The 18045-nt window shown below is 32.6% G+C and overlaps 1 protein-coding gene across 1 annotated transcript; it reads left to right on the forward strand.

Annotated features, from left to right (window-relative positions):
• LOC18592651 (60S ribosomal protein L3) lies at positions 9217-11700 on the forward strand. The gene is made up of 6 exons (XM_018126143.1): positions 9217-9329; positions 9649-9743; positions 9949-10059; positions 10254-10558; positions 10662-11071; positions 11232-11700. The coding sequence occupies exons 2-6, from the start codon at positions 9659-9661 to the stop codon at positions 11488-11490; spliced, it is 1170 nt and encodes a 389-aa protein (XP_017981632.1). The 5' UTR covers positions 9217-9329; positions 9649-9658; the 3' UTR covers positions 11491-11700.

Below are 18045 nucleotides of genomic sequence, written 5' to 3' on the forward strand. Positions count from 1 at the left end.
GAATCTTAGAGGATAACTACTACAGTCCTTTGCACCGAGTTTTATACTTTGAAGGGGGGAAAATTATCCTTAGGGACAGTGATAACACGCCCCTGACTTTTTACTATTTTACTTGCTTTATTGTATTTTTCAATTCTTTCTCAGTTTATTTATAACATTCTTAAGGATAATGGATTCCCATGTTGATAATGCTGCTGCCAGTATTCCTACTGTTGCCTCTATCCCTTTTGCCTCCATCACTATGAATGGTCACTATGGCTCTCACTCCGTTGACAGTTCCTCTTATGCCTTCAGTCTCATATGCCAAACCATTTCTAGATATTTCTAAAATTGAGGTTTTTGATGGCAGAAACATTAACAGATGGCAAGAAAGGATTTTTTCAATCCTTGATGTTCATGGGGTGGTTTTTATGCTAATTGATTCCAAGCCAGATGATGTTAAGATGCTAGAACCATGGATGCAAGCAAATAAGGTATGCAGGCATATGATCATTAACACACTTTCTAATGAGTTGTTTGATGTATACAATCCTTACAAATAAGCAAAGCAAATATGGGAGTCAATGATTGCCAAATACATTGCTAAAGATATTGGCGAACAGAAGTTCGTGATTGGCAACTTCTATTGCTGGAAGATGACAGATGACAAGGGCATTAACAATCAAATCAATGAATACCATAAGCTGGTGGATGATTTGAAGGCTGAAAAAATTAACTTGCAAGAAGAGTTCATTGCTGAGTGTTGACTGAGAAACTACCAGAATCCTAGAATGGCTACAAGTAACAACTGAAGCACAAGGAAAACCAATTGTCACTTGCAGGTTTGATTGTGCACATCATCATTGAAGACATAACTTGGAGGGAGATTAAGGCTTCTAAAGCTAAGAAAGTTGCAACTAAAGCCAATCTGATATAAGGTAAAACCCAGCGTCAACAGAGGTACCCTTATAAACCTGATCATAAACCCAAAGCTCCTCACCCCACCTTACAAAAGAAGGGTAGTTGTTTTGTTTGTGAAAAGACAAGGCATCATGTAGCACAATGCAAGAAAAAAGCAAAGGAAAATGACAAACCTGTTAATCCAAGAGTTACCTTGGTTAAAGGAGATGAATCCGATGATGTAATTGCTGCGATCATTTTACAAGCAAATATGGTGGCCAGCGTGAAAGAATAGGTGGTAAACTCAGGTGCCACCAAGCATATTTGTACAAACAGATATGCTTTTACCTCCTATACTCTAGTAGGGAAAGGAAAAGAGATAATATACCTTGGTGATTCTCAAACTGCTTAAGTTCTTAGCAAAGGGAAAGTCTTTCTTAAGCTCACATTTGGCAAGACCTTAGCCCTAAATGATGTTCTTCATGTTCCCAATATAAAGGCAAACTTAATGTTTATATCCTTATTGGGCAAGGTTGAGGTGAAAGTATCATTCGAATCTGATAAGATCGTAATGACAAAAATTAATGTGTTTATAGGTAAGGGTTATTGCAATCAGAGACTCTTTGTACTTAACATTTCTAATGTTCTGAATGAAAATGTCAATTCTTCAACTTACATGATTGACTCTATTGATTTATGGCTTGGTAGACTAAGACATGTTAGCATTTCCTATATTAAGAAAATGTAATTACTAGGTTTAATCTCTAATATTAAATATGGATGCTTTAATAAGTGCAAGATATGTGCTAAAATGAAATCAACTAAGAAAACTTGTATTGTAGTAAATAGAGAATCTGAATTATTAAGTTTAATTCATATTGACTTAGGAGATTTAAAACAAACTATGACTAAAAGTGGTAAGCAATATTATGTTATATTTATTGACGATTATTCTAGATTTACTAAAGTTTATTCACTTAGGCATAAAGATGAAGCTTTTGACATGTTTATTAATATAAAGTTGAGGTAAAAAATCAACTGAATAAAAAGATAAAAAGAGTTAGATTAGATAGAAGGGGTGAATATATATCGATTATGATACTTGTGAAAAAGAAGGAATAATTCATGAAATTACTCCTTCATATTTCCCTGAATCAAATGGTGTAGCTGAAAGGAAAAATAGAACATTAAAGGAAATGATGAACTTTATGCTTGTCAGTTCTAATGCATATGAAAATTTATGGGGTGAAGCTTTATTATCTACATGTCATATTCAAAATAGAATTCTTTACAAGAAAATTGGTAAGACACCTTATGAGTTATAAAAAGACTATTCACCTAACTTAAAATATTTGAAAGTGTGGAGGTGTTTTGCTACGGTAATGCTTCTTGAATTTAAGAATAGAAAAATTGGTTCTAAGACATCTAATTACATGTTTATTGCTTATGCTAAACATAATGTTGCATATAGATTTCTTGTATTAAAAATGATGTTCTTGATCATAATACAATTGTTGAAAAAAAAATGCTAAATTTTTTGAACATATTTTTCTACTGAGAACTGATACAATTTCTCATACCACTTTTAATTAAAATGATTTTGAAATACAAAATGATGATTTGAGAATGAGTAAAAGACCATGGAAAGAAATTTCTTTTGGTAATGATTTTTATACTTATTTGGTAAATAATGATCTTTCAACTTATTTTGATGCAAGTTCTTCTAAAGAAAGTTTATTTTGGAAAGAAGCTATACAAAATGAGATTAATTTGATTTTACAAAATCAAACTTGAAAATTAGTTGATTTCCCACCTGTAGCCAAACCAATTGGTTGCAAATGGATTTTTAAAAGAAAATTTAGTTTTGATGGTGTTATTGATAAATACAAAGGTAGATTAGTTGCAAAGGGTTTTACTCAAAAACAAAATATTGACTATTTTGATACTTTTACTCCAGTACCAAGAATTTCATATATTCGTGTTTTATTTGCCTTAGCTTCAATTTACAAACTTGTTGTTTATCAAATGGATGTTAAAACCGTTTTTTCAAAATTGTGATTTAGAAGAAGAAATTTATATGATGCAACCTGAGGGATGTGTTATTCTTGGTCAAGAAAACAAAGTTTGTAAATTGACTAAATCATTATATGGCTTGAAACAAGCACCAAAACAATGGCATGAAAAATTTGATTAAGTTCTTATTAGTAATGGATTTTCTATTGTTGGAATTGATGAATGTGTGTACACAAAAACTGTTGATAGTGAATATGTGATTATTAACTTATATGTTGATGATATGTTTATTTTTGGTACAAGCATTGATGTGATCAACAAAACAAAATATTTCTTGGCTTCTAAATTTGATATGAAAGATATGGGGAAAGCCAATGTTATTTTGGGTATTAAAATCATAAAATGTGATAGTGGCTTAATGCTAACACAATAGCATTATGTTGAGAGGCTACTTAAAAGGTTTGAACATTTTACTGTCACATCTGTGAGTACTCCTTATAATAATAATATCCAATTAAAGAAAAATAGTGGTGACAGTATAGCTCAGTCTAAGTATACACAGATTATTAGGAGTCTGATGCATTTGATAAATTATACTTGACCTGATATAGCTTATGTTGTGTGTAGACTGAATAGATATACACAAAGTCTTAATCCAAATCGTTGGACTACCTTGAACAGAGTGATGTAATATTTGAAAGGTACCATAAACTATGGTATTTTATATAATGAATTTTTTGTTGTATTAGAAAGATACAATGATGCTAACTAGATCTCAAATTTATATGAGACAAAATCCACAAGTAGTTATATATTTACCCTTGGTAGGGGTGTTGTAACTTGAAAATCAACTAAACAAACAATAATCGCTAAATCTACAATGGAGTCAGAATTTGTAACTTTAGAGTTCGTTGGCAATGAGGCTGAGAAACCTCTTAACAGATATTCCGTTGGGAATGAAACCAACACTTTCTGTGTCTATGCATTGTGATTGTCAAGCGGCAATAGCCATTGCAAAGAATAAAACTTTCAGTGGCAAAAATAGACATATTCGTTTGAGACATGATGTAGTAAAGCAACTACTTAGAGATGGAATTATATCCATTAATTATGTGAAGTCAGAGCTGAATTTAGCAGATCCCTTAACTAAATCCCTAGGAAGAAAATTGATTAATAATACATCGAAGGGAATGGGACTTAAGCCAATTGAGGAAATCAACAAATAATGGTAACCTAACTTATGTGATTAGAGATGCCATGAATTAGGTTCATATGAGTAATAACAAGTTATTTGTTGATAAATCAATGCATTATTAAAATTATTGTCCCTCATATGATATATGAATAGTGCAAAACTGCTATGCAAGAGAGGTTGAGTTAAACTCTTAATGAATTTCATATCCCTTATGGTTGGTGTATTAAACTACAGTATACACTTGATGGAATCAACTTATATAAGTGTAGAGTGGGGCTGTTCCTACAAAAATTGTGGCAAATTCTCTAAAGCAGTTATGAATAACCAAGCACGCGCATGGCCTATCCGCGCAAAATTGCGTTGAACAACATAAATTGTAGGGGTGTAATGTGATTGATGAAAACTATGTTTCACATAAAGAATTTTTAGTTCATATAAGTTATAAACTTAACCAAAATTCTGTGGTTTATGTTTCATTTTCTCTAGAGCTAGTTCATAGCTTGAAAAGCATCAGTCACGATGCATTACACTCAAATGAAATTTGACTCAGCAAAAACTTCCTATAAAACCTTATAAAATATGTGGAGAATTGTTGAAAAATAATGTATTTCATAAGGTTCAAACATCTCACATTGCCAAAGTACAAGAGAGGTGAGTGCCTTATATATGAAAACCCATTATAGGCTTGTTGCAAGCAAGAAAAAAGGAGTGGACTCACGCGCACACGAGATTGGCCTAGGCCTTGAGAAAATGTAAATTCTCTCCTCTGTGCGTGAATACGCACGTGAGCTAAGCCTAAGTAAACTTTTGTAACTTGGCTTTATTTTTTCTTCTCAACCAGTAGTAGTTGAAATAATCTTAATGGCTAAATCTTTTAACCTTATTTGACTTAGTCTTAAACATCCAGAATATTTTCTAAGAACATCCAAAATATTTCTTGAGTCTGTTGCCTATTGCCTGATTTCTTCAACATCCAAAATATTTTATTGGCTTATATTTCTTAAATATTATCTAACTTGATATTTTATTTGACTCAACTTAGTTTGTTGCCTGTTACCTGATTTGTTAAACATGTAAAATATTTTGTTGGATGATATTCCTTAGACATTATATATTTTATTTGACTCAGATTCTTGATTTACTTTGATTTTATTCTAATTTTATATTGATTTTCTATACATTAACTTTTTGCTTTGCCAATAAATACAGCTTGCCTACCTCACTAAGAAACACACCAATCCTCTCATCTTCTCTAAAGCTTTCTTTGCGTACATTTTTTCTATTTTCCTTCCTTTTCTACTGGGTTTTGATTTTTCAAGAAAATTTTTCTGTTGTTCTTACTATCTTTTAATTTGCAAACTATAAAGAAGAGTCTGTTGAATCTTGAAGGATAACCGTTACAGTCCTTTTGCACTGAGTTTTACACTCTGAAGGGGCATAAATTATCCTTAAGGATCGTGATACCACACCTTAGACTTGTTACTATTTTACTTGCTTTATTATTTTTTTAATTTTTTCTCAGTTTATTAAGGTTACGCAAATGCTTCAGATTATCAAACTTTGATCCAAACACATTGCATTTTGGATGAACTTATAGTACAAATTAAGACAATTGGGTCAAGGTCTCATGTTCATCTTATATTCATATAATAAACAAATTTAATTATTGCACAAAAAAAAAATTCAATTAACATGACATGTGATAAATGAATTTAAGAGGTTGACGCATAAAATAGTATGAAAAATAGGTTTAGCTTTTAAGTAACTATGTTTCATACTAATTAAGAGCTCAACCTAACCTTACCATTTGCATCCTTATCCTTGGGTATCTATTCTCGAAGCTCATATGCAAGTTTTTTTTTTTTTCAAAAACTTCATTTCGAAGTTCCTCTTGAGAGCTCAGTTGATACTTGCTATGGCATTTTTCAATATTCTTTTCAACAGGTTCAGACTTCTTCCACAAATTCCTTTTAACAACTTCAAATTACGATATATTTGATTTATGAAATGAAATAAGTATTTCGCGAGAATAGAGTAGAAAGGGAATAGTCATTACAACATTTGATTTATTGAAAGGAATATAAGAGAAATATCATTAAAGTGTTTGGTTGGTTAGAAAATATATAAGAATAAATAAAAAAATTATTATACCCTTCAATTAATAATAATAAATTTGATTTATAGAAAGGTCAACATGTTTCCCTATTTTTATTTTCATTTTTTGACATTTTTTCTTCTTTTTATTTTCTTGTTTTGTCTTATTGTTTCTTTTTCCCTCTTCTTTCCCACCATCACTTGCTGATGATGGAAAACTAGGTCAAGGATATGCAGTGGTTGTTGAGCACCAATCCGACCTTACAAGTTGTTAGATCTTGCCACCAATGAGCCTAGTAAGTAGTGCTAGTGGCTAGATTTGACCAATGACAAGCTTATTTGACATAGTTGGTAGCAAATCTAAACATCCGTAACTCGATATGGTGTTATGAGTTGATAGATCTCCTCCTCGATAAGACAATTGGGTAAATCTTCCTTAAAACCATTGTCACTAGTGGTTTAAGACTTTTAGAAGCCAAATTTAGTCGTTGATGAGCCTTTGTCACTACTAACAGTCAAATTTAATCATTGACAAATTGAACTAGTTAGATTGATAGTTGGAATTCATTGCCAACAACTTTCCCAATGCCATATATGATGAGGCAAAGCTCTTTGATGTATTCTCTCTCCCTCTGTCTTCATTTTAAGACAATGTTATAATTTTAAAAATATATCATAATAAATTAATAAAAAATTAACATCTTTATTCCATTAATCAAGAATAATCATTTTCGGTGAAAGCTCGAAATGGTTATTATTTGAAATAGTCATTCTATGAACCAAACCAATGTGTTATTATTCACCATGGTTTATGGAGGGAACAAATTAGCCATCTTCCCCAACCCAACCAAACGGGCTATTATTTTATATTATACTATTCTTCTGGAGCTCACCATGCCATATTTTTTTGGGTACATTCACCATGCCTTCTTTCATCAACTTTAGAAAGCTTGTGTTGGTAGCTTCCCTCATTCATACTAATAAGTTCATCTTGAGTTAACTACGTTTACTCAAAAGAGGAAATCTCAACCTATCAAGTAAGAGAGATTGCTTTAGCAAGGCTTAAATTACAAATTTAAAATTCAGCTTGCCTTGACAAAACCTTAACATTATGAGGTACAAGGCTTAGTTATTTTGTAAGTCTAAACTTTTGAATTTGAAGCAACAAGCCTTATTCCAATGGATCTTAGATTTGCATCTCACATAAAGGAATGGAAGCAATACATTACTAACCAAATGAGAGGGAAAGGAGGAGAAATGTTGCGAGTAAAACCATATTGATCTATTTATATTTATTAGGCATAAATCTTCGAAAAGTCCTTGTACTATATTCATTAAATCAACTAAGTTTCTCACTTTTTTATTCTATTTAAATGAATTCTCAAACTTTTATTTTGAGTTAAATTAGCTTATTGGTATAACAAAAATGTAACCACTGATAGATTCAGTGTCTATTGGTTTTTTTGCTCACGAGATATATGACTTGATTAGTTAATATGGTCATGTGACAAAATCGAAACCTAAGATCGTTGATCACCTAATTGATACTGAGATCATAAAAAGGTCAATTTTCGTTTTCTAAGTAATTTTTTGAGAATCTCATCTCCTTTTTCCCTAAATCTCAAAAAACCAAATGATAAAGTCTATTTTAGTCATCAATTGACAATTCTAATTTTATTACATAATTAGATCATATATCAAGTAAACAAAAAGTATTAATTAAAATTAAATATAACAATAATTAGTTTTTCATTATGATTGAGAATTTATTCAACTCAAAATAAAAATTTAAAACTTCTTTTAATACAATAAAATATAAAAAATTTAGTTGAATAATCAAGTATAATAAAAGAATTTTTTTTTTCTAAATTCATACTTATTAGTCACGTTTTGGGTGTGTTAAAACTTGATCCATGTTTATATATCCAACTCCATGACTCTTTATCGTAAAAGAGAGAGATTTTTACACTAATTTAGGTCTAATCTTTGTATTCTGATGAGAACCCCACATCAATGAAGATCAGGTATGCTCTAAATCTAAAGCTAAGTTTGTCCTGGTACGACATTAAATTTTGAAAATAAAATTTTAAAAAACTTAATACAAGTTTTTAACCAAAAAGACATTCCAACTCTTGAATTTGAAAACATACTTCCACCGCTCCACCTTAAAAGAGAAACAAAACCGTAACGGGATTGATTTGTTGCCAAAGTCAAAAGGCAATGCTTAATTGGTTACAAAAATTCGTTTGCTTGAATTTATTTTTATTTGGGGATGCCATATGATAATTCGATTTTATATAAAAAATAAATTTACCTCTGCTTGATAAATGAAGCATGAAATAGAAAAAATGCATTCCTTGTTCTAGAAAACTTCGACTCGAGCAATGGCAGGACCAAAAACATTAACAATCTCGTGGCTCAAGTACAAACATTCGCAATTTTGAGGACCCAAACTGGATTTAACAGTTGAACAAACGAAGAGCCTGTTTCGACTGTAGAGAACGAAAAATGGGAAACCAAAAATCCAAGGGAAGAAGACTCAAAACAGACCATGATAGAGAGAATACAAAGAGTCAGAAATCTCGTGTGGACAGTGCCGCTCATTGCACCGATGGTGCTGCGTTCGCACCAACACTCTCATCATTCTCTTTCATTCCTTTCAAGCTTTGAACAAATGTATTTACATCCAGCGAAAACAAAGATCGAAATACCGAAGCTTGATGTATATATATATATATCTATCTATCTATCTATTTAAAGACAAATCGTAAAGAAAAGAAAAAGCTTTTCATCCAAGTTCGTTACTTCCTCCGTCCGCTGCTCCAAACAGCTCGGTGGAGAGTTCTTTATAGCTGGTTGTGTGTAGCCCTAATTAGCACAGAATCCTAAAACGATGTCGTTTCAATTGGTGAAGTGTACAAAGCTTGGGCCCAAATATCCAAGCCCGTTCAAACCCAGGGGAGCCCTCAGTTTGTAATAAAAAACACAAGGTGGGGGTCAAAATTAAAATGTAGAAAAAACGGTGGTTTTATGTAAATTCAGTAATTTAAACATGCTATAAAAACGGCAGCTAGGGTTTTAGTCATCCTCTGTTAAGGGAGTGCAAGCAGCCAGCCGCAGCAGCAGCCGCAGGAGTCTCCCAACCAAGGTCACCTCTCTGTTCAACCCATTTATCTTCATCTCCTTCATCCTCTCTTTAGTTTCATGTTTCATCATTTCTTTGGTTACTTGGATAGAAAATAGAGAAAAATAGGAGCAAAAATAGCCTGTTTTCTTAGCTTTTTGGTAAGAAAATGAATTGGTGCTACTCTGAAAGTGTTTTCAATCGTTTTCTTTTACTTTTAGATAATGAACTCTCTTTGTTTTGTCTCTTTTCGTTCTAAGTTATGTTTATAGATCCAAAAAAAAAAGCCATTGGTTTGGTTATAGATTATTAAATTGTTGTTATGTTTCTTTTGATGGTGAAGGAGGGGAAGAATGTCTCACAGGAAGTTTGAGCACCCAAGGCACGGTTCCCTTGGATTTCTTCCAAGGAAGCGAGCTGCTCGTCACAGAGGAAAAGGTATTCTCTTCCATTTTTGTTAATTTGGTAATATTTGTGTATTTCCCTGTAGCATTTAGTTGTAGAAATTCTATTATCGTATGTATTAAGGTAAAAAAAAGTACTGAAAAATGGAGTATTTAAATCACTTAAAAATATAGTATTTACTGTTTGGAAATAAAAATATTTTGGGTTTTATCTGATGATGCTCTTTTGGGTGGTGCAGTGAAGGCATTCCCAAAGGATGACCCGACAAAACCTTGCAAGCTCACTGCCTTTTTGGGGTACAAGGCTGGTATGACACACATTGTCAGAGAGGTCGAAAAGCCTGGATCTAGTAAGTTGATTTTGATAAAGTAACTGCCAAATTATTTTAATTGTTAATATGTAGATATATTTTTTTCCAGCCTTGTAAACTGTGACCTGAAGATGTGTTTAGCTTTTCTAATTGTATTACATTATCAACTGCTTTATAGCTCTCAAAATTTTACAGGAGCTATGAGCTAATTTGTATTCTTTGTTTTCATATAGAGCTTCACAAGAAGGAGACATGTGAAGCTGTTACAATCATTGAAACCCCTCCTATGGTGATTGTTGGGGTTGTTGGATACGTGAAGACACCACGTGGCCTTCGCACCTTGAACACCGTCTGGGCTCAGCATTTGAGTGAGGAGGTCAAACGTAGGTTCTACAAGCACTGGTGCAAGTCAAAGAAGAAGGCTTTCACCAAATACTCGAAGCAGTATGAGAGTGATGAAGGGAAGAAGAGTATCCAGGCTCAGCTGGAGAAGATGAAGAAATATGCCACTGTTATTAGGATCTTGGCCCACACTCAGGTAATAGCAATATTTGATTTCAGATCACAGTTTCAGGTTAGTTAAATTTCATTATTTAAACTTGTTTCAAGGTGGCTAATTTTTCTTACTAATTGTGTTACAGATTAGGAAAATGAAAGGATTGAAACAGAAGAAGGCACACCTGATGGAGATCCAAGTCAATGGTGGAACTGTTGCTGACAAGGTGGACTTTGCTTACAAGTTCTTTGAGAAGCAAGTCCCCATTGATGCTGTTTTCCAGAAGGATGAAATGATTGATATCATCGGCGTCACAAAGGGTAAAGGTTATGAAGGTGTTGTCACTCGTTGGGGTGTCACACGTCTGCCCCGTAAGACCCACAGAGGTCTACGTAAGGTTGCTTGTATTGGTGCCTGGCATCCTGCTAGAGTCTCCTTTACAGTTGCCAGGGCTGGTCAGAATGGATACCACCACCGTACTGAGATGAACAAGAAGGTTTACAGGGTTGGCAAAGTTGGTGATGAGACCCACTGTGCCATAACTGACTATGACAGGTCAGTACATTTGTCGAATTAATTGTAAATCCCTAGAATATACCTAAATACTACTTCAGATTAGAGGTTTTGAAGGTCTTGTACGGATATTTCCAATGGTTTGTGTTTGATTTTGCTTGATATCATTTGTGAATGTGTTCTGACATGGGTGTTTAATCAGGACTGAGAAAGATATAACTCCTATGGGTGGCTTCCCTCACTATGGTGTTGTGAAGAGTGATTATTTGATGATCAAAGGATGCTGTGTTGGACCTAAGAAGAGGGTGGTTACACTTCGCCAGTCTCTGATTAACCAGACATCTCGTGTGGCTCTGGAGGAGATCAAACTAAAGTTCATCGATACCTCCTCAAAATTTGGGCATGGTCGTTTCCAGACAACACAGGAGAAACAGAAATTCTATGGTCGGCTCAAGGCATAAATATGCAAAGTGGTCAGGAATTTTGGGCTATCATATATTTAGGTTTTGTTCTTTCCTAATCGTAGTTTATCTTATTCTCTATTCCTTTTGAAATGGAACAGTTTGATTTCTTTTGTTTTCTCAATTTGTGTTTGAATGTTTGAACTGCTGAGGATTTGGAACAGTTTTTGCATAATATATTGTTCCTGAGTCTTAAATTAATTTTACCAATTTTGTACTTTTATTTATTTTCTTTTACTGTGATTAAAATTTTTTGTTTGTTAAATTTAAGTGCTGAATATGAGTTTTGTTGATGGAGTAATAGTATGTTTGAGACCAAACATTTTGGTTTATGAAGGTAAAGATCAAACAGTTGTATGCAACAATCAATGAAGTCTGTTCCTTTGAATTCTAGTACTAGACGGAATTTGAATTGTTCAGCTGTGTATATATAATCTTCTGTCTTCATATATTCTTGTACTAAACATTCTTGCTGGTTAAGCGGCATCATGATGCTTACATTGTATGTACAGTGATTGGATGCTTCCTGAGACCAGCGAAATTAAAGCTAAAATCAGTCATCTGACCAAGTGGATTATCTCATCTTGAATCTTGCTTTTGTCTCCGACTGATACATTTAAAAATCCATCAGAATCTAATTCTTTGTTCTGGTATGTCTTAAGCAATGATATTTCTCAGGATTTAGTTCCATATCTTGTTTGACAACTTGATTTAGTGTTCAACAATGTTGCAAATCTTTTTTATTGAAATCAAACATCTTTTTTGTTTTTCAACTTAGAAGGAATTTGACATGTGTCACAATAAAAAATGTTAGGCTAATTTGCAAAAATCAAGAGTGGATTTTGCAAGCGATTTCTAGGTCGGGCGATTATAGATTTTTGGTGGGGTGCCCACTAATAGTGTATGGAAGTATTGTGTATTATAGTTTAAATTTAGGTTCGTTCTCTATGTGCTGACAGAACATAAGCACATAGACAATAGATCATTGCAAGATTGATCGAATGTTTGTGATTCTGGTTTTTGGTTTTATAACTTGTCTTGTGTTGTAGGATGAGGTTGTAATTTGAAACAAATTCCTATAATTTGTCTTGTTTAGCCTCTAGGTATTATGTAAGTCTCAATTTACAGTATCTTTAAGAATGTTCTTCACTCCATAGAAGGAGCAGCTGAACGGCATGAAATCTGTGAACTGGAATTTGAAGTTTGCCTATAATATCTCCTGTCCTTTCCCTTCAAATCTAGTAAATAAAGGCACTCCAAGCAATACACAAAATAACAGAAATTAAGGCCTCCTCCTTAGGTCTGCTCGCTGTTCTTTTGTAGCCTTCATTCTAATCAGCAGTCTCTTTGTGAATGTTAAATGAGTGCAGGGCCCGTTGCCAAATGTGCTTGGAATAATCACGGTTGAATAAATGGTCTCTAGTCTCCACCTCATGTCGACAAAGCATACATTTCCCTGCCATAGAGATCCCCCAAGAAAGCAATCTGTCTTTAGTTGGGAGTCTAAGGAACAGCCATTCAAGTTATCAAGTCATGCTTAGGAATATAAAATTGGAACCGGACAAGTCTATGCAATTCAGCCTACAACTGCTTATGCCTCATTTCATTCCAGACATAGGCAGTAGAGTAGCCAGCATCAAAAGCAATCCAGATTCCAGACCTCTGTTCTATCCTTCTATTGTACGAATCAAGAAGCAACCACTCTTAGCTGAAGCAGTATTTTCCAGCTCCAACGACACCCTTGAGGAATAAGAATCTACCATAGATTTTTTTCCTGAGCTCATAAGCCTGAATCCAAGCGATCTATACTGCACTAGCCTGAGTGAAGACAGACTAGACTGGAGGTGTTTTAGAATACATGCTTGGTTTCAGGAGAAAGATCCTTCGGGCCAAGTCCCTCTTTAGAGTTAGGATGGCAAATAGATTGCCAGCTTGCTCGAGCTGCTTTAGTTGAATTCTCTTTTCCTTTTCAGAACAAACTAGTGCATGGCTGAGTGACCTTTTTAATAACTCAGTGTGGAATAATAAAAATGCCCGCGCTAAAATTTCTGTAAACTGAATAGAACAGACTCAATGAATTGCATTCTACCTGCAAATGAAAGGTGCTTGGCTGCCCAGCAGTTGATCCTCCCCTGAGACTTTCTTGTTATAAGAGGAACACCTAGATATCTAGTAGGTAGGTAAAGTAAACGGTTATTTCGGTTAATTCGATTGTGGATATCTAATAACCGAACTCATATTTAAAAATAATTGAAATCGAATCGAATTTCACAAATAACCAAATTAACTGAAATTGAATTAATTTCGTTAGTTCGGTTTGGTTTTTTTTTTTTTATAATTGGGGGAGGGGGGATTCGAACTCTACTTTTTAGGCAGGGAGATTATGCATCAACCAATGAGACAAATGCTCGGGTGCGCTAGTTCGATTTGGTTACCGAAAATTGAACTTGAAAATTTTTTTGTTTTATATATATTTATTTATGTTGCTTTTTTTATAAATCAATATTACAAAATATTAAAAATGATGATAAACAATTAGAATAAATAAGGTTGATACTCATACAAACAATAAATAATTAAAAAGTATAGATAAAAACAATAACAAATAGTTTTTATTTATTTCTCATGCGAAAACCCTATTATACCTTTATTCAAGTTCGGTTAGGAAAATTCATAACCAAAATCGAACTGAATTAACTCTAATAATTGAACTACTCGAAGAATTGAACTAACCGAATAAAAAAAAATCGAACTCACTTTTGTTCGGTTCAGTTTTTTGATTCAGTTTGCATTTGCACACCCTCACTAGCAATTAAAGTTTAACGGCCATTACATATGATGATGTCAGTATTGACGTGACGATGTGAGGTAACAACATGCTGACGTGGTAGTGCCATGTCAGCATGTTAGAGTCTTGCCAATAGACTAACACGTCACTTTCTTCTTCTCCAAAATATGATATGCTTTTGCTAAAGGTCGAACCTAGAATCTTTAGTAAGAATATTAAACTCTTTACCATCATGCCTAAACTTTTATTTTTATTAATTTGTACTTTTGTTTTTTTCTTTTTTTTTTCTCTAAAACTACATCATTTTGGAGCCTTTTTACACTTTCCTAATCCCTAGCTATAAAAGCATATATTTCTCATTTTTTCCTTTCCTTCTCTCTTTCCACCTTTTTTTTCTCTCTCTTATAATTAGAGTTTTATAGCTAGGGCTTTGGGTAGTGTAAGAAGGTTTCAAAACGAAGTAGTTTTAGGAAAAAAATAAAAAAGAAAAAGAAAAAAAATAAAAATAGAAATTAGTAAAGTAAGGCTTTAGGTATGATGATAAGGAGTTTAATGTTCTTGTTAAAGGTCTTGGTTTTGAACCTTAGCAAGAGCATATCACATTTTTGAGAAAAAGAGAGTGATGTGTCAATTTCTTAGCATGCCACATGGCAATCTCTTAACATGCAATGTGGTAGTCTATTAACATGCCATGTGGCTCCAACTTAGCAACTTGAACCTTAATGCTAATGTAGCAGTGCCACGTCAACACATCGTCAACCCACATTGCCACGTCAGTGCTGACATCATCATATTTAATGGTCGTTAAGGGAAAGCATTAAATTGAAGTAATTTTTAAAATCGAAGGATTTAATTGCTTCAAATTAGAATAAATGGACTAAATTGAATAAAACACATGGGTATAGTGCCACGTCAGCACATTGTTATCCCACATCGCCATGTCAGCACTAACATCATTATATTTAATGGCTAAATTGGATGTCGTTAAAGGAAGACACTAAATTAGAGCAATTTTCAAAATCAAGAAACTAAATTGCTTTAAATTGAAACAACAAGACTAAATTGAACAAAATATATGGACACAGGAACCTCTCAAGTATTTTGACTGTAGAATAATTCACTCTTAGAACAATTGAGCTAGACAACAAAGAAGCCATAAAACAACTATAATTTATTATAGGAGCATAATTTGACCATAGATTAATATTTTTGCATTTTGGGTGATAAGAGCAAACCTTATGGAGAGTAGCTAAATCGAATAGCCTAGAAAGTATATTCATGACAAGAAACCAACCAATCCACCATTAATTGATAAAGAAAACAAAATAGTAAGGCATCCTTTTATCCAACCAATGAACCTAGCTGATAGAGCAACTAACAAAAGATCCCAATTCAAAGAATTGATCTAGAGACAATAAGGGAAGGGTTAGTGGGCCTCGCCCCTCAACAATTTTAAAACATTTATAATTTATTTTTATTTTTTAAAAATTTTATAATTTCATCCTTACAAATTTTAAAATTTTTCTAACATAATTTTATTTTTTTGAAATTTTATAAGTTTGCCCCTTACAATAATTTTTTGTTTGGTGAGATGCCCTACAAGCATTAATTAACAACTAATTTTAATAACTCACTTTTATAATAATTGGATTAGAGATTTCGAATTGTTTGATGTTGAAAGTATTTGTGATCTTGCAAATAAATATTACCCTAATGACTTTACTGAGTATGATAAAATGCATTTAAATTATCAATTAGATCTATTTAAGCTTGACATTTTTTACAATCAAGTTTTGAAAAATGTATTTACACTTTCTGAGTTATGTCAAGTGTTGAAGAAGACAGAAATATCAAAAGTTTACTTCCTTGTTAATAGATTGATCCAACTTGTCTTTGACTCTTCCAATTTCCACTACAACATTAGAACGTGTATTTTTTGCTATGAAACTCATTAAGAACGAGACTCGTAATAAAATATCATATGATTTTCTTATAAATTCATTTATCATCTTACTGAAAAGGAAATCATTAGAGGTTTTGACATTGATTCAATGATAGATGCTTTTAACTTTATTAAAGATAGTTAAGCTCAATTAAAGCTGCTCAATTTTAGCATGTAATAGTTAAAAAATGTTTTTATTTTGTACTTAACATGTAATTAGAGTTATTTGAGTAATTTTCACATGAGTTTTTTTCATTTAAATTATTTTATATTTTTGTCAAATAGTAAACTTCTAATATGATTGTTTTTTAGAAATTATCTTCGTTCTCCAAACGTGAAATCCTGACTCCATCATTGAATATATCATTTGATTCAATTAAATATCATGCGTATCGATATCGATATACCATTCTTATATTTTTATTTATTTTGGATTGAAACTTAAAAGTATAGAAAGAAAACCTAAAAAAAAAAAAAACAAAACTTACTTGCGTGGCTTTAACTAAGGCCTTAAGCTTTTAAAACTTGAGGTTTTGAGAGTTGAGAATAAAAACAAAAATATCAAAGAGTAAAGACACCCTTTTGGACTTTTTTTTGATACCCTTTTGGACTTTTTTTTTTCTCTTGTGATAACCAAAAGCAAAATCATTGTCAAACTTTTCCTCTCATCCATTGCATGTATACTTGTAACTTTGAAGCTATTTGAAAGTGAATATATTAACTTGTGATTCTAAAAATACACACACACACACACACACACACATGTATATATCTATGTATATATTATTTGTATTTTAGTGTAACACCTCGACTTTGATGTGAATTATGTGTGTTGCTAGCTAAGTCATTTGGCAAGCAAATTTAAACTTTGATGTACATGTTTGTGGAGTGGTATATATAAACTATCATGTTGCGTAAAAACATCAAAGTATGATTGATAATTTGTGTATTTTGAGTTTTAAAAGGAACCTTGGATCCTAATTTTGACATATAAATTGGTATTTTTGGGATATATGGTTGATTTTAAGTGAATATTAAAGTAGGAAATGGTCGTGGAGTTTAGATATTGGACTTAGGAAGTTTGGGGACTTGGAAATGTGCATTCTGAAGGAATTTATCAACACATTTCCTCATGTATTGATACATTCATGATAATAAGAGCATAAAGAGGTAATTTTTAAATTTTTTATCGATATATTTAAGAATGCATCGATAGATTTGAGTTGGGGAGCATTTTGTGTGATTTTTGTCGATAAATTATCCAAATATATTGATAGATTTGAAGCTGAGGACATTTTGTGGAAAATGTATCTATAGATTTCCCTAATCTATCGATACATTTAGGGTAAAGAGCATTCAGTGTGATTTCTATCAATACATTGCATCATGTATCAATAGATTTGAAGGAAATTCGTGAAAATGTATTGATACATTTACAAATGTACCGATACTTGTATGAAAATTTGTAAAAAAAAAAAAAAAAGGCTTTGGGCAATCTGCCTATTGGTGAATAGAAAAGAAAAAAAAGCTCTCTCCCTTGCTCTTAAAACCTTTTGCCCTAATTGCATTTTTGAGCTCATTTGAAGTAGATTGGAGCTTAGGAAACCATTCTAGAGGTAAAGTGAAATCCATATTGTTACAGTTGAAATGCTATTCTCCGTTTGAGTTACTGGGAATTTGGAGTTTGAAATTAGTTAACCACACCTAAGGTAAGAGTTTATGTATATTCAAAGTTGAAAATGGGAAATGTAATTTGTTTCTATGAGAAGCTGAAGGTTTAGTTAGTGAGGTGCTAGAATTCATTTGAATTATTGGAATCAAGCTG

The sequence above is a fragment of the Theobroma cacao genome, chromosome 8 (assembly GCF_000208745.1).
Source record: "Theobroma cacao cultivar B97-61/B2 chromosome 8, Criollo_cocoa_genome_V2, whole genome shotgun sequence".
NCBI classification, from domain to species: Eukaryota; Viridiplantae; Streptophyta; class Magnoliopsida; order Malvales; family Malvaceae; genus Theobroma; species Theobroma cacao.